Source organism: Antechinus flavipes, chromosome 2 (assembly GCF_016432865.1).
Source record: "Antechinus flavipes isolate AdamAnt ecotype Samford, QLD, Australia chromosome 2, AdamAnt_v2, whole genome shotgun sequence".
Classification (NCBI taxonomy): Eukaryota; Metazoa; Chordata; class Mammalia; order Dasyuromorphia; family Dasyuridae; genus Antechinus; species Antechinus flavipes.
The window spans coordinates 489,552,065-489,577,333 of NC_067399.1; the positions used below are offsets into that span (position 1 = coordinate 489,552,065).

The window sequence follows — 25,269 nt, forward strand, 5'->3', positions numbered from 1 at the left end:
CATAATGATATTCTCATTATAATTATAAGACAAAATTATATATGGTATGTAAAGCATTTGATTTTATTACTATGCATGATTCCATATTATACTTGCTTAAATGACAAAATGATTCAAGTATACTAAAGAATATTCTGACTATGATGAGGTTGGAATATGTCAATACTTAAACATTTGAATAATTATTTTCTTTTAAAACTTTTTGGGAAAATGCTTAAATCCAAAGCCATAAGTTATGAGTTGTAATTTCTATTCCTTGCTCCAAGATTCAACGCTCTTGTAAATAACTTCAGGGAAAAGATAATTTAAATGTAAGAAAAAAGAAAAAAAATTCTGTATATAAGAGGAGAGTTGAATCTAGGAATAATTGTGGATGAACTTTTCACTGGCAGTAAGGAAAACTAGAATTCACTTGGCTGCCCTGATGTAATTTGTACATCTCCTCCTTCCCCACTCCCTACCCTTCCAAGAATTATTCATATAATAGGGACTTAGAAAAAAAATTGACTAATTAAAATCATCTTTGTCTCTGGGTGTGGTTCCTGCTGAATTAATTTCTGAAGTTAAATGCTTTTTTTTAATCTCTAGAAGGAATATATACCTAACTCTGAGCAGAAGATATTTTTTAGAAGAAGGGGAAATAGTTTATAAAATATATTTTCAATCTTCACTGACTAAAATTTAAGTATGCATATATGAAAATCATAGTGCTTTATAAAATAATAAACTATTTAGTCATGGTCCTTACCCTTAAATATTTGACATCTAAAACCTATTGTTGAAAACTTCATTTATAACTGAATATTACCTACTTTGTTGTGATTTTTTTTTTTTTTTGTCCCTTAAAAATTTGTAAAAGCCAGTGTTTTTTTTTAAGGATGTGCAATCAGGAAATTAAAAAAAATATAATATTATTTTCCTACTTTTTAGTCTCTGGTGGGGAGGGAGGGGGAGCTTATAAACAGCTTAATTTAAAACAAAGCAAAACATGAAACAGTATCGGGCATGCTGCAGATTGCTTATTTGAAAGGGCCATTCTATGAAAACACATGGCCCGTACTATCTTTCTGCTACTTTCTGTTGTAGGAAGATGGATTTCACCATTTAAAAGTCTTCTCTTGCAAATAATAAAGGGATTTAATGATTGAAGGAATGCATTTAAAGAAATATGATTTATTGGGAGCTAGGATATTAGAATTTAACATTTGGAAGCAGTCGGTAAACCAGTACTTGATGACATCTTCCACTTATCACAACAGGTATTTTAATTTCTGTAGGTTTTATCCATTGTTACAATCCTAGAGAATTTCTTGAATTTTTAAAATAAATATATGTGTCCGTTAATAAGATAATTCCCTGGGTTAGGTTAAAAGGCTTAAACTTGCTTAAATAAAAAATAAATTGATCCTCTCATGGTATACATGTCATCATAAATGAATTTACATAAAATCCATTTAATCTAAATTGAAAAATTGAGTTTATCTTGAGAAATTACTGTTTCATCTGACAATCTTATATCTAGCAGCAGAATAAGAGAAATTAATTCTGGTGACATAAATGATACAGGTTTTATATGAGTGATCAGACAGCAATATGTTTTAAAATTTTGATTGTTTTATTTGAACTATAGTGTTAACTTTCATGGTGGCTCTTCATGTTAAGTAGTTCCAAATCATTCAACTTAAATGATCATTTACTAAGAACTGCTAAGACTTAAGTGAAATATAGCAATGAAAATTCAATATGAAAAGTTCAGTATGAAATAAAATCCCCTGAGATGTATTCAGTACAAAGAAATGTACATTTTAAAATATCTAACAGATAACTGATATGTATGTATCTTCTGACATTTAATTAGAAATTCATTTCAGAATCAAGAAAGTAAATAGTGTTGGACTTTGCTGTGCAAAATAAGCCCGAGGAGAATTTTGGTTAAAATGTATCTTGTAAAAGTTTCGTGTCAGTATTAATAGTTAAGGACTATTATGTATTTCAGGCGAGTTTTGTAGCTTCTGGAAACCGGACTGATATTTCTTTAGATGATCCCAACTTCTGGCAGAAATGGGCAAAGAAAGCAGAAATTGATATAGATGCCATCAGTGGCAGAGTAAGTATTCCCTTTCATCCAAAATGTTCATCTTTTTAGAGGCCAGTGCCTTGAGATGATGTTTTTTTATTACTTCAATGAATTTGTGCATAAATATTATGAAGAGTTTGTACAGATATTATGGCGATTGAGTTCTAACTTAATGCCTCACAGTAGTGTAGAAATAATCCTAACTTCTCAAAGGTTGTACTAGCAAAGTATAAAATAAGCTGTTAAGACTTTCATTGTTAATAAATATGCTATCCAAGAAATAACTTAGCTGAGTTAAGTGTGGCATATCAGGAATGTTTTGGGGTATTAATTTTTGGAAGAGCAAGGAGGCAGGACAGCATCTCATAAAGACCACTCAGTTAAAATCCTTAATATACAAGGTGTTATACTTATCACTGACATAAAGGGGGGAAAGAACTAACAACTGCGAGAACCAAGGAAAACTTCACACAGGAGGTGGGTACCTGATCTAAGTCTTGAAAAAAAAAAAGAATTCTGGGAAATGGAGGGAGAGAAAGTACATTGGAAGCATGAGCAATGGCATATGGAAATATACAGAAGAGAGAGAAGGTATATAAAGTGTGGGAGAAGACAACAGTATTGTGTATTGGAATATGGGGAGTAATATGGAATAAGAATAGAAAGGCAGTAGACTGCTGTAGGTTTTGAACTAGGGACATTTTAGACATGTTTTAAAGGAAGATAATTTTGGCACCTATATGTTGGTTGGAGAGGAGAAAGCCAGTTAGGGTGCTATCACAAGTGAGATGATTAGCACTTGAACTAGGGTGGTAACCATATTAGCCAAAACAAAGAAAAGAGATGGAGTAGGAAGAGGAGTATGTGAAAGTTCTGTGTAACTCAGGCCTAGAGGAATTTCAGTCTAATTCTATAGTGAAGAAACTATCCACACCAATATTTTTTTCCTTTTAAACTTCAAATAATTAAGTAAAATAATGGCTTCAGAATGATGACTTGTAAGTTTAGATTCTGCTTCTGCTAGAGATTGGCATTGTATTTCCTGGGATAATGTAAAATGTGACATTCATCTTAGAAATTCATTTTTATTACCATAGGAAGTTCCTCCTAGGTTTTCAAACTCTCTGGTCAGCATCAAGATATTAAGTGACTTGCCCTGAATTACACAATCTATATGTGTCAAAAGCAGAACTTGACTTCTAATTTTCCTGGCTTCCGGGCCATCTTTCATTTGCTCAAAACTTTCATCTCATTCAGAAGCTATTCTTACTTGTCTCCTTACTGTTATCTTGGAGATAGTTCTCCACGCCACTGTTGAAACCTTCCATTAATGAAACTGCAAGCAAGTATGAAAGGAGAAATAAAATTATCCTAGAGAGATTTTTTCCCCCTCTTTCCTCCTTGGTTTACTATTAGCATGAGGAAAGCTGAGGGGTGAGGAGAGGAGGATAAAATTGAACTTAGGGGATTTAAGGATTGCGAGCCATTTTTCATACTGTTTCATATGAATCTAGTTGAGCTTCATCCAACTTATAGGTACTGGGTAAGTACTACCTTTGGTCCAAAATAATTAATATCCACTGTGAATAATTCAGGAATCTCTAAAATTTGAACATTTATATAAAAACTCTATTGTTGACAAATTACATGTAAAATTTTCTAAAGTAGGAAAAAATAAAGGGAACCTCAAATAATATCTGTTTAATTTTATAGAACAGCTTAGTTATTGATACTCCAAGGATTAGAAAACAAACAAGACCCTTTAGTGCCACGAAAGATGAATTGGCTGAATTGTCTGAAGTTGAAAGTGAGGGAGATGATAAGCCCAAACTCCGGAGACCATGTGACCGTTCCAATGGCTATGGAAGGACAGAATGCTTTCGAGTGGAGAAAAATCTACTAGTTTATGGGTAAAATATTATTCTTTATTTCTTTTATTATATATTTGCTCTAGTATACTTTTTTTTGGATGCAGTCAATAAAATTTGTTTAGCATCTGTGCTTAAGGTATAAATATCTGAATAGTGATTATCCTTAATATTATTTGAGTATATACAGGCTATATCCATAAAGTACAGCTAGCTAATTCAGGTTGGCCCTGATATTTATTCAGTAATTCAAATAGAAAATTTATTATTCACAGTTTTAAATGGTAAAAGAAATTATGTCATAAACTCATGTCAAGAGGAGAAAGTTTTTTCTGGCACATTGTAACTAAATTTTAACACAATGAACAATATTTGCATTTGTTTATAATTTTTGCTTATGTTTGTAACTATTTGCTTATATGGTTTAGGGCCATTTCAATTTGTTTTTTAATATACTTTAACAATATATTAACTTTTGGACCAGGTGGGGTCGATGGAGAGAGATTCTAGCTCATGGTCGGTTTAAAAGACAACTAAATGAACAAGATGTGGAGATCATTTGCCGAGCCCTTTTAGCATATTGCCTTGTTCACTACAGAGGAGATGAGAAGATTAAGGGTTTCATATGGGATCTCATTACCCCTACGGAGGATGGGCAAACAAGAGAATTGCAAAATCATCTGGGTAAAAATAATGCCTTTCTAATATGACAAACTAAAATGAAAGCAATTTTTAAAATAGAATTCTTCTACATGTGGTTTAATATCCTCTCCCAAAAAAAAAAAAAATGTAGGAATTACTGAAGTCTTTTTTATATGCCATTTAACTACTGCAATCTTAGCATCTCTGTGCTTCAATTTCTGTATATTTTGAGAATTATTGTTCATCTTCCAACCAATCTACATGTTATTGTAAATAATTGATTATATAAATAAGGTAAATGCTTTTGTCTTCAAATAAAATAATTAGAAATTTGACTTTCTGATCACAAAATATTAGTATTGAGTTATGAAATGATTTTGTAAGTTTTATTTTAAAAAGCAGTGTTCCATGCATTTAAACTTTGTTTAAAACTTTTCAAAAATTAAACTTTATAGTTTTACCTCAATAATAATAATTTCTTCTTATTTTGAGCAAATGTAGTGAAAAGAAATTTTGTGATACTTTTAAGTTCATATAATACATAGTAAAAACAAAACATTTCAGTTTTTTTATTTCAGAAACAATAGAGTTTCTGTGCTGCCTTGAAAAAGTGATGTATTTCAAACTTGTTTATAAAGAACTTCCTTCAAATTGTCAAATATTATTATTTTCTCCTATAGTTATCATATATAAAGACTTAAAAATGGTTCCATGTCTATTTCATACTAATTTTTGCCTCTAATAGGAAGTATTTTGAGTATAGAGATGTGATTTTTTAAAAATTTGTATTCATAGTATATGTAAAGTATTTTCATAGTTTATAATGCTGTCATATTAAGTAACTAATGAACTTTAGTTTAGAATGACCCTTTCAAATAAGCAATCTGCAGCATGCCCAATACTGTTTCATGTTTTGCTTTGTTGTAAATTAATCAGATTGATTGAATGAATTTGCAGTGTAAATGAATCTCTGGCAATCTAACAAGCCATAGTTGTTGATAAAATTGAAAGCTTTCAATTTAAACTGTTTAAAAATATAAAGAATAACATTTTACAGGAAAAAGCCTACTAAAGTAAAATTAATTTAATTATTCAGTAATTCATTACGATCTGAATACTATTCCAGCTTTTTTTTCTTATCTATTCAGTTATTTGTGATATTCTTTTCTGATACCTTACTTTATTATCTCTACTAAGATATTTGTACATTATTTATCCAAGATTACATTGATTCCATTTATTATGGTTTTGTCTGTACAACTACCTGCCTAATAGTGGTTAGAAAACACATCACCAAAATGTTTATTTTTATTTACAGCAACTCTTACAGATCATCAGTACAGGTATACAAGAGGTTGCCCTCTTTCTGCGTGGAAAGAGTACCCATATTGTTAAAATTGTGGATCCTTAAAATGTTCAGTTTTAGAAATAAGCACCTTGGAACATAGCAGTGCTTCTTGAGAAGCTCACTGCAGTTAGTAGCCAGTGGTTTTAGGTAGATGTGAGTATGTGAAGGGACAGAAAATTTTACGTTTCAAAACAAATGTTAGCTGAGAAGGGGAAAAAAAAAGTCCTTTAATAAACCAAATAAAATTGCTGGTAGCTTTTGAGGAAATAAAGAGTTTTATTTATATTTGACATTTACGTTGAAACCAAAAAATTAATAAATACCTTAGGTTTTTTACCTAAATAGTACACTTGGTATGACCTTTAATTCTAAATTTGTACCAGTCTAGGGAAGTATTAGACTAAAGTCTAAGAACTGTCTCTTAAATTGTTGAAGAATTTTCCACATTTTACATAGACTTCAAATATTTTCTTGAAATTTTTAAGTTGAAAAAAAATTTCAGATTATAACATTTCTATAAACTATCATTCACTCCACATTTTTTTCTCATTTTTTGTAGGTCTGTCAGCTCCTGTCCCCAGGGGCAGAAAAGGGAAGAAAGTGAAAACTCAAACAAGTACATTTGATATCCATAAAGCAGAATGGCTTCGAAAGTATAATCCTGAGCATCTGCTACAAGATGAAGGCTATAAAAAACACATAAAACATCATTGTAATAAGTAGGTAGCATTCTTTTTTAAACACATTTTTTTGAAAATCTACTTTTTCTATCTTCACAAATGAAATATTCCATAAATTAATATTCCATGGTGAAGAAGCAGCATGGCTTAGTGAATACATAGAGCTTGAATCAAAGGTTCTTTTCTCAACTTAGCAAGTGTTAATCGGCAAATCACTGTACTTCTGCATATCTTTGTTTCCTCGTTTTTTGAACAAGAACATATATTAAGTATTCCTAATTTGCTTTATAATCTTAAAGATAAAGCATTTATTTACCTCAACATGCTAGTGATATGATATGGTACGGAAAGTCATTTAATTAAAAACAGATATTACTAGTTATTTTATTCTTAACCTTATAGTGAAAGGCTCAGAGGCATCCCTAATTTTTACACAGATAAATGTTCTTTTAATTACAATAGAAGTTCTTAGTAATATATCAAATGGGAAGCTAGTCTTGATATTTCTATACTTTTTGTTTTTAGAGTTTTGCTTCGAGTGAGGATGCTGTATTATTTGAAACAAGAAGTCATTGGTAATGAATTCCAGAAAGTTTTTGATGGAGTTGAAGCAAGGTGAATTAAATGAATCATTCATATTTTTCATATATGTGGATAGATGTGATTTTTGAAGTTCTTCATTTTTTGAAAATAGAAGATGACATAAAAATAATTGTCTCTTGCTGAAATGTATTGCATAAATTTAGATTCTATTAAATCACAAATTAGTCCTAAGAAGCAAAATTCACCATATTTACAGAATTTTTTTCTTATTATTTTGCCTTTTAGGTTATGGAGCAATAGGCAGGTTTCAACAAAGAGTTGAATTAATATAAAAATAGATCATAATGTCATTAGTTACATAGCAAATCATTTGATTGTTATTAATTAGGATAGGTACAATCATATAAGCTTATTGTCTCCCATAAAAGAACACCTAGATTATGACCTTCCCTTATATACAAACTGTGATTTACATATCTTTCTCTCCTTATCCTCTTTCTTTCTCACTCTATTTTTCTATCTCATCAGCAGGATTCCCTTTGCTAATGAACATTGGGAAAACATGATCCTACCATGTATCCCTCTGTCTCAGTGCTGTATATATAGTAGGAACTTGATAAATATTGCTGAATTAAATGGAATAAAATTCCCTTTGTATGTTTTTTTTTAAGTTTTACTGCTTTCTTAGCTTCAGTCTTTATTCTATCCAATGATTAATTCATTTTAATTGTGTAGCCTTGAACCAAGTCACTTAAAAACTGAGCCTCAGTCTCCTTGTCTATTAAATTAAGATTTTGGACTAGATAATTTCAAAGGTCTCTTCTGCTTTAAAACACTTTAAAGTGATGTTTCTGTTTTCCAGAGGAGCATGTCCCTGTTGTTGTTTGGAAGTGAGATCAGATTCACTTAAGATAAATTTACTTTACCATAAGTTTTCTTGTACAAAAACATTTGTACTTTTTGGATCAAGGAGAAGGGATACTTTTATATTATGTTAAATGAAGCATCTAAATGCACAATGGATCTATAGAGTGCTGGACTCAGGAAAACCTAAATCCAATTCTGCATTTAATACTCACGATTGGGAGTTCTTGGCAATTCAGTTAATCTCTTATCTCCCCAGTTTCCTAATTTATAAAATGGGCCTGACAATGTACCTATTCATAGTGTTAAATATATATGTTTTCATATATATGTAAAGAGTTTTGCACATATTAAAACACTGCATAAGAGTTAGCTATTATTATTGCTTTCCAGATAAGTGTTATATTCTTGAATAATGATAGGTTGAAAATTAAATACACAAATCAAAAAACATTGAAATTACATAACAAATATGGCCTAAGGATTTCACCATTTTAGATAACTAATGAAAAAATATTTTATTGGGAATTACTTTTCTTACTAGTCAAAGTCTTATAATAGTACTAACTCTAATTACCCTCTAGTTGCTACTTTTTCCTCTGACTTGTAATCAAGTCTATTACTCTGTTGATGATTATATTTTAGTGACATTGATGTTTGGGTCCCTGAACCAGACCATTCTGAAGTCCCTGCTGAGTGGTGGGATCTTGATGCAGATAAATCTCTCCTTATTGGAGTTTTTAAACATGGTAAGTAAAAGGGCAAAGTGATGTGGGCATTTTCTTTATATGATGAAATACAAATAGTCATCAACATAACTTAGTTCATTTAGTGCATTTTATTGATTATAGCTATGTAGTTAGAAATACTTATAGAAAACAGTGCTCCTCAATCAATTTATTAGTCTTACATTCAAATACATAACACTTTCTCCTCCACTCTTATGCTCTTCTCCTCATCTCCTGGGGGAGCCTGTTGGGCTCTAGGCTTTAGTGCTGCCTCTCTCCTATAGATGTCCTAAATACACAAAATTTTGTGACTGGTTTATGATAGAGTTCTGCTTAATTGATGTATATACATTTAATAGAACTTTAAGAGTTTATGGGTTTATAATTTGTGTTTGAGTAAGATGATTTCTATTTAAAAAAAACTTGTATGTCACTTCTATAAAAACATGAACATTTCAAATTGAAAAACAACCATATTTCTAAAGCTTTAGGAATCTGTATTGGGCAAGATCAGAGATGTAGCCTTTTATTAAATTTGTATCCCTTTTCACTGTGCTGTCTCCCTTGGTGATCTCATCCTCTCTGCTAGCTTTAATTAACTTCCATGCAAATCACTGAGTCATTTACATATTCTCAGCCCTTATCCCTCACTTGATGTATAGTCCCACATTTCTAATTGTTTACCATAGGTTTCTTCCTTAATTCAAAATCAGCATATATAAAACAGATTGTAACTGTTTTCAAGCAAAATCTGGTTTCTCTACTTATATGGTAGAGTCTGTGTTATAAAAACATTGAAAGAACATTGGATTGAAGTCAGAAGACCTGTGTTCAATTCCCCTCTCTATAACTTCATAATTGTATGATCTAGGAAAAGTTACTACCCTGAGCTTCATTTTTCTCATATGCAAAATTGAAGTAATAATACTTACACTCAATATCTCATAACGGTGTGAGGAAAGAGCTTTGTGAAATCTAAAGGCTTAAGCTTGAACTATTCTCCATTTCCTTAGATGGTACCCTCATTCTCCAAGGTCTCCAGGTTTAAAATTTCAGCCCCTCTCTCATCCCTTATATCCAATCAGATTTTAAGTTTTATTGATTCTTCTCCATCTCTTGATTTCCCTTTTTTCCTCACTGCTACCAACATAGTTTGTCACTTTTAAAGCATTACATAAACACAAATTATTACTTCTATTCTTATTACCCTTCTGCAGAATATTGTAATGAGTTGCATATCTTTGGGTGTTTACTTCTCTAATTTTACCTTTCCTTTCAAAATTATCTTCCTAATTATGTGCTTCTCCTCTATCTACTAAATAGATTGCCCACTCAAAGCCCCTTACAACTTGATCCCAATCTTTCCAGTCTTAGAATTCATTTCTTATCATGTAATGTATATTCCAAGTCATGCTGTTCTGTTTTTGCATTCATACTTTTGTTTATGCTTAATACCTAAAGTTTCCTTCTCCTCAGCTCCATTTCTTGAACACCAAGAACACCTTCTAGAATGAACTCAGATGTTTTCTCTTCCATTAAGTCTTTCCTGGTCCATCTCAGCAGCAAATTACTTCACCCCTCTTAAATCTCATAGCATTCCATACTTCTCCCATTCTTATATTCTGATTTTTAGTATAGATATTCTTATCTTTGTTTTATTAAGTTATCTGCCTTATTAAATTATTTGAGGTTAGGGACTGTTTGTCTTTTTGTCCCCATCTATCTGAATTTTGTTGTTCTTTCATTTCAGTCATGACTTACTCTTCATAATTCCACTTGGGATTTTCTAGCAAAGATAATGGAGTGTATTCCCATCTTGGCCAACTCTGACTTGAATGAGAATCTACTCTACAATAAACCCATCAAGTCATTGAGCCATTGCTCTAACAAGGAATATTATACTACTTTATGAAGTAATTTATTCCACTTTTAAATAGCTGTAATTTCTAGGAAGATTTTCCTTACATCAAACCTAAATTAGCATATTGTAGCTTTTACCCAGTTCTACCTTTTGGGTCTAGATAAAGTAGGCCAAATTCAATATAACAGCCCTATACATATTTTAATATAGTTATATTTCTCAATAGTCTTTTCTTTTTCATGCTAAAGAATCTTCCCTAGAGATTCTCAGTCTTTTCAGTTAATTCTCTTGTAAGATAATATTGAAGTCCTTGACTTTTCCAGATGCCCTGCTCATGGAAGACTCCAACTTATTATCCTTTTGAAAATGTGGTACCCAAGCTAAATACCATTATTCCTTTTATTGTATACTCTTCCTTTTAATATTAGATCACTAAGATAATTCAGGAAGTTATTGGCTGCTTTGCATTTGGCAAAGAAGAAACTGTAGCAAACATCCAGATAATGGAAAAATAACCTCCCAGTTGCCACTGAATCCTGCCTTTATGTCCTGCTTAGGATGTGTGTCAATAATAATTCATGTCTTCTGTCTCTGCTTTCATTGAGCTTTACCACTTGCTCCCTAGCATCCTTATAGAGATCTAAATCACCTAGACTATAGATTCCTCCATTAGAATGGAATTTCTTTGGGAACAAGGATAGTTATCATTTTTGTCTTTGAAGCTCCCAGGCCTTGCCTAGTTTGTGGCATATAATCAGTGATCAATAAATTCTTATTGGATTAAACCCAGCAAGAATTTTCACTGTTTCACGAGGTATAGTGAATTTAAAAAAAAAAAAAAAAAACAGAAAGCATCTCCAGCTTTCAAGGAGTTTACTTTTATTCACAGAGGGAGGATAATGAGGAGAGAGAGTTAAGACATGTAAACCTAAGTATATTTGTAATTATTTGAAGTTAGAGACAAAAACACTAAGAATCAGGAAAGGCTCTACTTGTGAGTTAGTATATGAGCTGAAGCTGAAAGGAAACCAGAGATGCCAAGAGGCAAAAGTGAGCCTGAGAGCATAATGCAAAGGCATGGAAATTGAAACTAGAATAATTTAGTTTAATTCCTTTAGTTTAGGAAATAGCAAGTAAGAAAATGTACCTGAAACATAGAGTTCAAAAAGAAGAATTACATAAAATAAGCCGAGAAGGCAGGCTAGAGTCAGATTGTAAAGGACTTTAAATGTCAAGGAAACCTATATTTTATCTTTGAGACAAAAGGGAGACAAAACCTTCAGTGGTGGAAGATTTTGGAACTGTGTGGTGACATGGTCTTTTTTTTTTTTTTTTTTTTGTCCTGTTCCTTTTGAATCAAATATATATTCTAGGGCTACATTAATTTCATTTCTCCAAATCTCAGCATTACTTCATGTTAAGTTTGCATCTTTGCTTTAAGAATTCCAGTTTACAGGATCATACATCTGGGATTGGACAGAACATTAATAACCATGTAAATTAACTCTTGCATTTTACAGCTGAGATGAAAACCAAGGTCCAGGGAATATTAAATGATTTCCCTAAGGTCATTCACTTAATTGTTATTCATACTTAGTAAAAGTTGTAGAACCATCTGAGGACAAATTTTTTATTATTGACTTTTTCCCCTTGCTTATGTTCCCTGTAAATTTCTGGGTATTTCTGCTGTGTTTTTTATAGTTTATTCCTGTTGGTATCTAGCTTAGTGAATATATACATATATATATATATATATATAGTTTTCTTCTTCCTTTTTCCTTTTCAATTTAAAGCCCTTTTGCTTATATTTTAATAGGCAAATGAATTCTTTTTTTTTTAATTTTGAACTTAAAAACCACCAAATAAAATGAGCATTTCCATGTATATAGCATGTATACACATAATAAATTATACATGAAATTGCATATTTCTATTACATACAGCTTGTGACTTTCAAAGCCATTTTGCTTGTCTGCTGGTCTTCTGACTCTCCTATACATTTTTTTAAAATGCTTCAGTGAACCTGGTTGTTTTTGTGTTCAGTTGTTTGTTTGGGGTTTGTTTGTTTGTTTGTTTGTTTGGGGGGGGGGCAATTTTATCCCTACTTCCCTCTCACCTTAGAATCTCCTCCTACAAATTGGAAAGAAAAAAAAGAAAAAAGAAAAAACCTTTCTAACAAATATGTATATAGTCAAGCAAAACAAAGTCCCACATTGCCCAAACTTGAAGATATGTTTTATTCTTTATCTTGAGTCTATCATGTCTTTGTCAAGATGCATGTAAAATGCTTCCTCAGTCTTCTGAAACCATAGTTTATCATTGCATTTGATCAGAGTTCTTAAATTTTTCAAAATTGCTTGTCTTTGTAATATTGTTGTTATTATGTAAATTGTTTTGATTCTGGTCACTTTACTTTGCATCAGTTCTTACAAGTCTCCCCAAGTTTCTCTAAAATATTTACTTTCACCATTTTTTACAGTGCATTCATGTTTTATTACATTCAGATATAATTTGTTCAGTCATTCTCCAGTTGTTGGAGCCTCCTTCTTAGTTTGAAGTTCTTCCTTATAATAAAAATAGATGCTATAAATATTTTTGAATATATGTCCTTTAACTTAGGCAAATGAATTTCTCTGGGGAGGAGCTCATCAACTCTGTGTTGAAACCAGGGTACAAAAATCCAAATCTTATTCACACATATTCTTTTCTTGAACTATTTATTTTCTTCATCTACTTTCATTTCTTTTTTTATTAAAGCTTTTTATTTTCAAAACATATACAGAGATAATTCTTCACCATTGACCCTTGCAAAACCTTGGGTTCCAATTTTCCCCCCCTTCTCCCAGCCCCATCTTCTAGATGGAAAGTAATCCAATATATGTTAAATATGGTAAAAATATATGTAAATCCAATATAGACATACGTATTTTTACAATTATCTTGCTGCACAAGAAGGATCAAATCAAAAAGGGAAAAAATGAGAGAAAATAAAATTCAAGCATACAACAGCAAAAGGAAGTGGAAAATGCTATGCTGTGAGCCATACTCAGTTCCCACAGTTCTCTCTGTGGATATAGACGGCTCTCTTTATCACAAAATCTTTGGAAATGGCCTGAGTCATCTCATTGTTGAGCAGAGCCACATAGATCAAAATTGATCATCATATAATCTTGCTGTTGCTATGTACAATGATCTCCTGGTTCTGCTCATTTCACGTAGCATCAGTTCATTTAACTCTTTCCAGGTCTCTCTGAAATCATCCTGCTGATTGTTTCTTATAGAACAATAATATGCCATAGCATTCATATATCACAATTTATTCAGCTGATGGGCATACACTGAGTTTCCAGTTTCTTGCCACTACAAAAAGGGCTGTCACAAACATTTTTGCACATGTGGGTCCCTTTTCCTCCTTTATGATCTCTTTGGGATACAGGCCCAGTAGAAACACTGTTGAGCCAATGGGTATGCACAATTTGATAGCCTTTTGGGCATAGTTCCAAATTGCTCTCCAGAATGGTTAGCTCAATTCACAACTACACCAACAGTGTATTAGTGTCCCAGTTTTCCCACATCCCTTCCAACATTCATTATTATTTTTTCCTATCATCTTAACCAATCTGAGAGGTATTGATCTACTTTCATTTCCTAAGTGCTTCTCTCTGGTCAGCAACAATGATGAAAACACCAAGACTTAATCTTTAAACAGAACTTTTTTGATTGCTTCTCAAATTATTAGTAGTACCTACCAAAATTGCCTTGAGTAGCAGTCATCAAGAAATTTTTTATCAGTCTAGGACAATTGGAGAACTCTCTTCTGTTGTCATCAATGAGACAAATACCTGCTTTAGTCTTCCCTCAGTAGAATCATCAGTAATCATATTCATCTTTTCTTCCTTTAACACTTGCTATCTCAGCCTGCCTATATAAGGATCTATAGAATTGTTCCTTGCTCAACATGTGCTTATTTCCTTCCCCCTCTCCACTTTTTAGTGGTATTTTATTTTTCCAAATACATGTAAAGATGTTGACATTCATTTTTATAAAATTTTGTATTCCAAATTTCTTCCTTCCTCTCTTACCTCTTCCTTCCCCAATACAGCAAGCAATTGGTTATATGTTAAATATGTGTAATTCTTTTAAATATATTTCCAAATTTGTCATGTTGAAGCACTTGTTTCCTGAGGAAGAACAGCATTTTGGGGAGGTAGACTCTCATGCTCTGTTGTAATATTTTCTTTTCTCTTCTGTGTTATATCCATTCACCATTTAACTTCCTGACTGATCAAGAATCCCTTCTGCACTTGCAGATAATTTTCTTTATTTTTGTACTAAGCCTCTTTTACCCTCCTTATTTTTAAAAGAAACACCATTCTCCTTAATAATCTAGAGCATGAAGTGTTCAAGTTTTGTTTTGTTTTGTTTTTACTTCTGTTTAAGGAATGGGACTAGCCTACATTTTGAACATAGGCAAAATATTCCTTGCTCTCAATGTTTTCTAGAACATCATCTTCAATCCTTTATTATTCTCTATGTTAAACTTTTACATTGTCCTATCCCTACCTCATGATCTTTACTCAGTCAACAAGTATTTACTATGTTCTACCTGCTGAGGTTAGAAATATAATTAAAGAAAGCATTAAATATTAATGCTTATATTCCACTGGGGAAGACACATATACATATATTTTTATATACATTTATGCTCATGTGTATATTTATGTATAGAATGAACATACAGGGAAAAAATAAAAATTAATGAAAACACAAGGTAATTTTAGAGGGAAGGAGAGCACTGGTAGTTTGAGAATGAAGAAGTTTCATGTAGTAGATGATGCTTGATTTAAATTTTAAAGGAAGAGGCATTATGAGGAGAAAGAGGTAGTGCAAGGAGGTAGTGCATTTCAGGCACGTGGAATGGCTAAAGCAAAGGCAAGAGACATGAAATGGGAACAGAAAAGGCAGGTTTGACTGGATCTTAGGGTATGTAAAGGGAAGTAATGGCCAACTAGGCTGAAAAGATTGGATGGAGCCAAGTGATAAAATGCTTTAGAAGCTATGCAGAAAAATTTATATTTTACCCTAAATGCAAAAGGAAGCCACTGGAGTTGAGGAGACAGCCACATGCATTTAAAGATATGCCTTTAAAAAACATTAGCTTTGCATTACAAGCATATAATAATATAATAACAATAATATAAGCATTGGTATTTTCAGGTTATGAAAAGTACAACACAATCAGAGCAGACCCAGCATTGTGTTTTTTGGATCGAGTAGGAAAACCTGATGAGAAAGCAGTTGCTGCTGAACAAAGAGCAAATGATTACATGGATGGGTATGTGCAATTCTTAATTGTATCAGCTGTAAACTTTTTTAAAGAGCAGAATCCATGATCTGTTTAGCAATATTACATAAATTTGAAGTGGTGATATTAAATAATAAGCAATAGAGAACTGAAACCCTTAAAACATTTATCTAGCTGTTTTTAAAGGAAAGGACTTAATTTATTTTTTAAGTGAGTAAAGTTAAAAAAAAGAAGAAGAAGAAGAAAAGAAAAAGATTATTGAATTCACAATTGGTAGACTTGAGTAGACTTCTTACTAGATATGAAATCTCAGGTAGGTTACTTAAACTTTGAACTTTGTTTTCCTTATTTGTATAATTGAGAACTCTACTATCTACCTCACAGGATTCTTGTTAGGATTAAAAGAAATGATTATATAAAATGTTTTTAACCACAATTTCCTTTTATTATGTTTGAGTAATAGTAATTTTACCTTCCCTCATCCAGAAGACACTAATTGTGCTACAGTGGTGAAGCAAATATAACAGCCATGTGTGATAAGCAAGTAAATGTAGCCCTAGTGACTTATACACATTCTTTAAATGAACAAGTAGTTTGAGACCATAAGAGAAGTAATATAACATGACAAGTATATGAGAAAGAGGAAGAAAGAATAGGATTATGAGACTTAGAGAATTGTAAGATAATCTGTTCATTTGCTTTAAAATCATCCTCATCTCACTAGGTGGAAATAAGCAGATGACTTATTGAAATCAGCAATACAATAACTGAGAGTTTTTCACACTGCCACAATCCCTTCTGAATTACGGTGAAAGCAAAAGGATAGCCTAACCTATTAGATATTTTCTAATACAACTACTGCAGAAATACATCTTTATTTAATGAAAAAAAAGTTAAAATTAGATTCAACAAAAGTGAAAATAAAACAGGAAATTTCTTCCAATAATGAATGCTGTCAGTGATTATGTAATCATAAGCAAATGATGTCAATTTTGAGTCAGAGTATCTTAATTTCAGCACTAAACGTAATCTGTCACCTTCTATATTAATCAACCTAAAGTTATGGCACAGATGAATTAATGTCATTATGGTGTTTGCTATATTTGAACATGAAGACTATAGATTCAAAACTTAGTGTTTAAGTATCTGAGGTTGGATTTGAACATGGATCCTCCTGACTCCAGGACTATTGCTCTATCCACTGTGCCATGGAGCTATTCCTTCCTAGCCGACTTGAAAGGTCTCCAAAGTGAACCACTCAAAGCTGTTTTTCAAATAATTTCACCAAACATCTTTGAACTTTTTCAGGAGCAGATGTTTGTATCATAGTGTCTTATGGAATGAGACTTTCTGGAGGTTAAAGTACAGTATCTATTATATTTCTCAACATTATTCATTTTGGCAAGTATAATAACTTGATTCCTCCCTCCCCAAGTTGTAACTTCAAAAATATTAAAATGATGCAGAATAATTATAAGTAAGCATTGACATTTTCAACAATTAAATTTCAGTTTAACTTTCTTAAATTTTTATCATCTCATTTTAAAAGCAAGATATTATTTCTTTATAATAGATAAATATGTAGCTATTTTGAAGAATATCAGTTGAAGCAAAGACAATAGAAATAACTTAAATAACAAAAATATAGAAACACACAATCAAAAGCTCAAATCCAAGAACTGTAGTCCATTATATTTATCATTAACATTTACAAGAACTGTAATTAATAGAGAGGATAGCCAACTGTGTGGGGTTTTTTGTATGAATATTTTAACTAAAGATAACCTGAAACCTAATAAATTGAAACTGTCTTGAAAGTGTACATACAGAATATATTAGCAAGATAAGATAATTTTTCTAGAGAAAAGTTGATGCCTTTAATAAGGTAAAACACACTTTGTCCCAAAAAAAAAAAATGTCTATAACACCAGAAGGATTGCTTTCATTGTTTAAAGTTGCTTACAGAATTCTTAAGTGTAAAAAATCTCATTCCATTAAGACACTATGATACAAACATCTGCTACTGAAAAAGTTTAAAGATGTTTGATGAAATTATTTGAAAAACAGCTTTGAGTGGTTCAATTTGGAGACTTTTCAAGTTGGCTAGGAAGGAATAGCTCCATGGCATAGTGGATAGAGCAATAGTCCTGGAGTCAGGAGGATCCATGTTCAAATCCAACCTCAGATACTTAAACACTAGCTATGTGATTCTGTATATTCCCTCCTCTCCCCCCCCCAAAAAAAAAAAAAATCACTCGGGAAACAAAAAATCTTGCTACTTTGCATTGCATATAGTTGAACAAGAAATATAGTTAAATGTTTGCATTTAATTACATATAAGTGGTATGTTAACAAGACCGGTGTTAGGAAAGGTTTGTTACCGTGCAAATCTGTTTCTTGCAGTGCTGCATCAGGAATTTTCAGTTGCACTGCTGAATTTTTTTCACAAAATTGATAAGTAGGAAAATTTATTTCACCCCCTCTACTCATGAAACTCTTTGGCTTCCAGGAGGAAACATAAGATTCCAAGTACTAATTTAAAATGTGACTTTCTCATACAATTTGGACAATTCATGTTTCACAATCATTTGTAATAGTAGAAATATGAAGGTGAAACTACAGTTTTTCAAGCTGTAATCACCTTTATGTGAATACATTAAAAAGTTGCTTTTCTTTGCAATATTGCATGACAGTATAGATGCAAAGCATAGGATACTTCTATGTTATAGAAATACACAGCAGATTCATGTGCCAAAGTACACAGATATACTTTGAAATTGCTATTTTTCTTAGTTGTAGCAATAAATTTTAAGCAAATTCATTCAAGTAACAAAAATAGAGTCCTTTTATTTGACTGGCTATTTTTTTTAAAAGCTGGAGCTCGCTTAATGGTAAGATTTTCACATTTATACTATGATTGAGAAAAATAAGGTCATTTATGAAAAAGTTACAGCTATGGATAATCAAATTACAAAGTAATATTTTTGATGTTTCTCAATGTAAAAAATACCTGCTTTGCAAATTATATGTAAGAAATTAAAGATCTACTTATTTATCACCTCATCAGTCTACAAAATTAGATCTTATTTTATTTTAAAGACCTAGATGTTCATAAATACAAATAGATGAGAAATTCAATATTTTTTCCATTTGAACAAGAATATTGAATAGACTTTGTTTTATGTTAGTGTGTTGAAGCAAAATTTTGAACCTAAACAGTCTTCCTATATTTTAACTGTAGCTGAATAAAGGAATTCCCTGGTTTTACCAAAGTGATGCAAATTATTAGTGGCTGAAAAACAGATACAAATTACAATATCGTCTATGTTTTGAGAAGTGTCTTGATTAAAAAACAGGCCCATTCATTGCATTATGATGGTGATAATTATTTTTACATTATAAATATGAACTATAAAGGATTTCTAATGAATTTAAGAATATTTTATGTTTAAGATGTTTCTGTTTTATAAAATTGTTTAACTATTGATTTTATTAAAATGCTAGTAAGAAAATTATTTGTATTGATCTTTTTATTGGGGAAAAATCGTTTTGTTTAAAGGGAAGGAGTTTACAGCATAAAGTTTGAAAACTACTGTCCTAAGGAATAGGTGGTGATCTGAGCCAACCTTTTTTCTTTTAAGTGTCTTCCTCACTACTCTAGTATTCTTAATCTATTTTAGTTGAAGATGATTTCAAATTTCCTATCTTTTGCCTTTTCTAGTTATGGGATCTATTTCTGTTATAGAAAATGAACCAAATAACTCTTTCATCTAGACTTTTACCATTTGTCTTATCAAAGTGATAAGTGCATGGAAGTAATTGCAATGCATATTGGTATATTAACAGGGATGTGGAAGACCCAGAATATAAACCAGCTCCAGCTTTATTCAAAGATGACTTGGAGGTATATTTAAAATCATTGATTATAGCTATCTTGGTTTCCATTTCCATTTAACGTATGGCTTCTTTTGCATGTAATTCTATAGATTTCCATTTTATGTAACACTTCTATTTCAAAATAGATAGGCAAGATTATTATAGCATATATTTGCTTAATTTAAAGCTGGGGCACATTAGTCAATTACAAATAATATAAATAGCATAAAAATAGCTTCACATTTATTTGTCATTGTATTCACTTTTGCATCATTTGTGACTAGTATCAAATATACAAACTTATAATTGTAGACAGTTATAAAAATGATTCCTTTTCATTCTTCAGTACTTGGAGATTTTGAGATTTCTTTAGTGTGGATACTGAGTCTACACAAGCAAATTGCAACCCTACTTTATGCCTTACTAGATTATCTTTGGGAGTTGCTGTGGGTAAAAAATGTTTTTAAAAATCATCAAAAGTTGTGGTCATTTTATTAATAAATGTCATTTTAATAATAAAAACTCTCCTGACTTCATTAAGGTGGTACTTAGGTGACAGACAATTAATTTGTCATTGGACCCATACTGATGACTTCTCAACTTTATCAGGTCCAATAAAGCTTATATTTCACTGGTGTAGATTGTGAAAACTCAGTTACTTCTGCACTTTTTTCCAAAGGAATCACAAGATTTCCTTTTCAAATGTCTGTTTTGACTAATAGTCCAAAAAACTGATGAACAATTGTTTTAAAGTTAGTCTTCATTAATCATTGACTTTATCTCTAGGAAAAAATACATATTAAAGACTCTTCCAGATTTATTTTTTCATTATTTTTTGAAAGTTCCAACCTAATAAATATGATTTCTGTTAGTTAGCTCATAAGTTTAGTTTTGGATGTGCTGAGTTTAAGTTAATGGTAATATATACAAGTGGAAATGTTTTATGGAAGGTTGAAATACAGACCTAAAACACAGATACAGTTTCAAGCCCTGAGGAAAAAGATTTGAGGAGTAATCTAAATTAAAATAATTAAATAGATGGAAGTATATGATCTCACTCAGGAAAGCCAGTTAGTAGGAGGTTTAAGAAAAGGAAAATGAATTTGGCAAAAAGGAGATATTAAAAGTGAAATTTTGTGCTTTCTAAGTTAACAAAGCAAAGAGCTTTCAATCTTAAAAAATATATTCTTTTCTTTTTTGATGTGTACTTCATTGTTCTGACCTGCTATAATTTTTCATCATCTGATAACCCTAAATTAAATTTTTTTTTATTTTTTAAAGGATGATATTTCATCACCAGGAGACCTTGTAATAGCAGATGGAGGTAAAATATTATTTATCTGATGATTTTTTTGTGAATTCTTAATATCATGTTATTTGATTGATAAACCATAAACCAGCTTTTAATTGTTGAATCAGCTGATAACTTCTGTGTACCCTTAACAGCATTTTGAAAGGCACAAGTCATATTATTGTAGAGTTTTATTTAGAATTGTTGCATTCATTGATGAAATAAACTTTGCATCTCTTTAGCTTTATTCAGTTGTCCTGGTCAGAGGTTAGGTTTTAGCAACCATATTTTATTTTTTAAAATTTTTTTTATTACATTTTTTTATTTTCAAAACATATGCACGGATAATTTTTCATCATTGATCCCTTGCAAAACCTTGTGTTCCAAATTTTTCCCCCTCCCCTAAATGACAAATAATCCAATATGTGTTAAATATGTTTATATATATGTATATATATGTATGTGTGTGTTAAATCCAATATATGCATACATATTTATATAATTACCATGCTGCACAAGAAAAATTAGATCAAAAATTTTTTTAAATGAGAAAAAACAAAATGCAAGCAAACAACAAAAAATGAAAATGCTATGTTTGTAATCCACACTCAGTTCCCACAGTCTTTTCTTTGCATGTAGATGTCTTTCTTCATCACAAATCATTGGAACTGGCCTCAATCATCTCATTGTTGAAAACAGCCAAATCCATCAAAATTGATCTTTGTATAATATTGTTGTGTACAGTGATCTCCTGGTTCAGCTCATTTCACTTTAGCCACCATATTTTAAGAAAAATATAGTAAATTGAAGAGTTACAAAGATGGTTGATTTGATAAAGTGTTTGGAAACGTTTAGCATGGAAAAAAATATATATTGGGGAGCCACTTTGAAGGAGAGACAGGGATGGTACAAGATAATTGCTTTAACATTTAAGGGGTTGTCTTAAAGGTGCTCTTAGTGCAGAACTGGTAATATGTTTAAGTAGGAGAAGGGAAGGGAAAGGGAATAAACATTTATATAGTGCTTACTATATGCCAGTATAGTGCTTACCATGTGCCAGGCATAGTGCAAAATGGTTACAAATATTATCTCAAATGATCTTCTTATTCAGTTTGGGTCAAGCTAGAAGGCTTCTAATTCTGAAATCTATGATTCTTTGAGTCTTTTTTTATTTTATATTTCGTGTCTTCCACTGAATGTAGAGATGTTATTGACAGATTAATGGAATTTTAAAATTTGTTATTGATCACTGAATCAAATATTTTCATAGTATTGAGAGCTTAACTTTTTTCATACTTTTTAAAATCAAATCTACATTTTGAGATTTTATAGTTCAAAGCACACTTTGGTTGCTATTTTAACACCAAATCAATTTTGTTCTCTATTCTTCATATTTAAGTCCCATGCTCCATCACCCAGTTTCTACAGTATCTTTTTTGGACATTGTCATGGCCCAGTTTACTGCTATAGAGAATGGGGAATGGAAAATAAAATCTTCAGACAGCTGGTCAGAAGGAAGTCTTCATGTATACATGCTTACTGAATCACAGTCACTTAGTGACTGACTAATAATCAGAGCCACATTTCTGTAGACAGATGAACGATGCCAGTATTCTTCATTGACTTGTATAATTACATTTTGATTTATAATACTAGAATGTTTTGCTCTTGAAAAGTAAGTTGTTTGTTGTATTTCATATTTAGAGCCTTAAAGTTTATACATGAATACTTTAGTGCATCTGGGATGTTATAGGTGTGGGTATTTCTCTTCTGTGGTAAAGATTGCAACCCATTAGTGTCTTCCTATTCCTTTGTCCTTTGTCCATTAGTTTTCATTGTCCTGCAAAAAGTGTTCTTGAAAGACTCCCCTTCTAAAAATCTTGATAGTGCATAGATACCTGGTGAAGCACTCAGGATATACTTTATAAGGTTCCTCATTCATACAACATTATTGGTCCATTATTTTATTGTCATACATTTTTCTGATCTATGATGTCACATTATCACATAGTGCCTCCCAAGCAAATGTTTTTTAAAAGCATTGACATTAATTAGCTAAAATAGTTTTACAACTGGTTCCTGTTTTAATTTATTGAGATAAACCTGTAAGAGAAGCCTTTAATTTAATGTGTCCCAGTTTTTTATGGGGTTCTGATTTGTTTTTTTTTTGTTTGTTTGTTTAAATTGGTAATAGAAAAATAATAAGAATAATATTATATACCTGAGGGCTAAAGATAGAGACGCAGCTAAGTGTGAATAGAATATTGGACCTGGAATCAGGAAGACCTGAATTTAAATCCTCCCTGCCTCAGACATTTTCTAGCTATATGATCCTAAGCCTCAATTTTCTCAGTCCATAAAAAGGGATTCAACATCTAATTCACAGTGTTGTTGTAAGAACTAAATGAGATTGCATGTTAAGTGTTTTGAAAACCTTTAAATACAATATTATCTTTTATTTTCCTCTGTGGCTAAGAGAATATTAGAATATTATTAGAATAAGATATTAGAACATTATTAGAATAGATATTTCAGTATGCCATTAAAGGTAGGGCATAATGAATAAAGAGAAGACTATGTTTTAAGTTGCTTTGACTTGAGTTTGTCTTGCCATTGACACAAACTAGCTTTGTGACCATGACAAATCATCTAATCTCTTGAGTATTCAGGCAATTAAGAAGCTAAAATTCAGCTGTAAGCTAAAAGTTACAGACAAGTTGATGACCTGCATCAGTGGAAAGAGTTTACATATCAAATAATCCCTACATTGTTGAAATTACCTCTAAGTAAAGAAATATGTTTATATAGCTCTATATGTTTACATATTTATACAAAAGTGCAAAATTAGCTACTTGCCTACTTTTCTTTGAATATATTCAAATACTGTAATTCCACAATGATGAGATGATTTGGATACCTTATTGAATTTCATTGTAATGAATGTGGATCTCTGTTTATAAAATGGAATTTGCCACAATATGAAAATTAGTGATTTGAACTTGAATAGTACAAAACAATTACTTTTTCTTTGCCTTATTGGTTAAAGTTTACTAAACTATTGCTGCCTTGTATTCTAGTATTACACTAATTATTTCCATCATTTATTTTGTGTTTTATAATTTTTATCATTCAGATGGCCAAATGATGGAAGGAGACAAGATTTATTGGCCTACTCAGTCTGCTTTAACCACACGCTTGCGCCGCCTCATAACTGCATATCAACGGACTAGTAAAAATAGACAAGCCCAACAAATCCAGCCAGCATTCTCAGTACAGGCCAATGTGATGCAGCCTCCTTATGAAGAAACTGCTCTTAACCCTAAAATAGCAGCCAAAATTGAAAGACAGCAGAGGTATGATGAGAACATCTATATTAATATTTAATATAGCAGTGTATAAATTCATTTTAGAAGGTACAAAGATAGGATTGCATTTTGAGTATTGCTTCTTAGTGAGCAAAAAAAAAAATTTAAAGGACTCTGAACGAAAAAAGAATTTTGGGGAAATTAATCAATTATATTCAATAAAAAGTTGTGTCACTAGTTAAACTTAAAATATAGGTACTTGGAACCTATACTAAATTTCTCTTATCAATACAGAACTGGTAATCTCAATGAAACTGAACTCGGTTTATAAAGAAAAAATCTAATGAAAATTGAAATGTGAACCTCAACAAAAGTACTACCACACATCTGAAGGATAAATGATGCTATTTGCTATCAGATTTTGTGATTCTTCACATATATCTGACTTCCCTCCATGACCAAATGCCCAAACTGTATTTTACACACCCATTTATTTCCATCTTTTTATTAACCATAAATTTCTGACTTTCTTTCAGTCAGTTTCTGTCCTCACCATTGTACTGAAACTTTATTTTTAAAAGATACCAATAATCTTTCCTTAATCCTTGATCTTTTTGCTCGTAATTCTTTCCTTATTTCATAATTCAGTCACCAAGTGTCAAAACCTTTATTTTAACCATCATGTCTTATGATTGACTAAATCCTATCAGTTCCATATTGTCATTCATATTCATCTCTTCATTTTCATTGCCTTCTATTTTAGACCATTTATTATCTTATAATTGATTTCTTATAATATCTTCTTAACAAAACTTTCTGTAGTCTCCATATTTTTTTTTTGGTGAGGCTTGAGGCTGAAAATTCAAAAGCAGGATATGGGA

At 31.3% G+C, this 25,269-nt stretch overlaps 1 protein-coding gene across 13 annotated transcripts in view; it reads left to right on the forward strand.

Moving 5' to 3' along the window:
- Positions 1 to 25,269, forward strand: part of CHD9 (chromodomain helicase DNA binding protein 9) — a 251,575-nt gene that overhangs the window by 201,455 nt on the left and 24,851 nt on the right. For all 13 annotated transcript variants that reach the window (XM_051979833.1, XM_051979832.1, XM_051979838.1 and 10 more), the window contains 10 exons: positions 1,997 to 2,107; positions 3,791 to 3,987; positions 4,430 to 4,629; positions 6,495 to 6,654; positions 7,141 to 7,230; positions 8,668 to 8,771; positions 15,829 to 15,946; positions 19,763 to 19,820; positions 21,074 to 21,116; positions 24,217 to 24,436. In XM_051979833.1, coding sequence (XP_051835793.1) covers positions 1,997 to 2,107; positions 3,791 to 3,987; positions 4,430 to 4,629; positions 6,495 to 6,654; positions 7,141 to 7,230; positions 8,668 to 8,771; positions 15,829 to 15,946; positions 19,763 to 19,820; positions 21,074 to 21,116; positions 24,217 to 24,436 — 1,301 coding nt within the window. The remainder of the gene's footprint in view (positions 1 to 1,996; positions 2,108 to 3,790; positions 3,988 to 4,429; positions 4,630 to 6,494; positions 6,655 to 7,140; positions 7,231 to 8,667; positions 8,772 to 15,828; positions 15,947 to 19,762; positions 19,821 to 21,073; positions 21,117 to 24,216; positions 24,437 to 25,269) is intronic.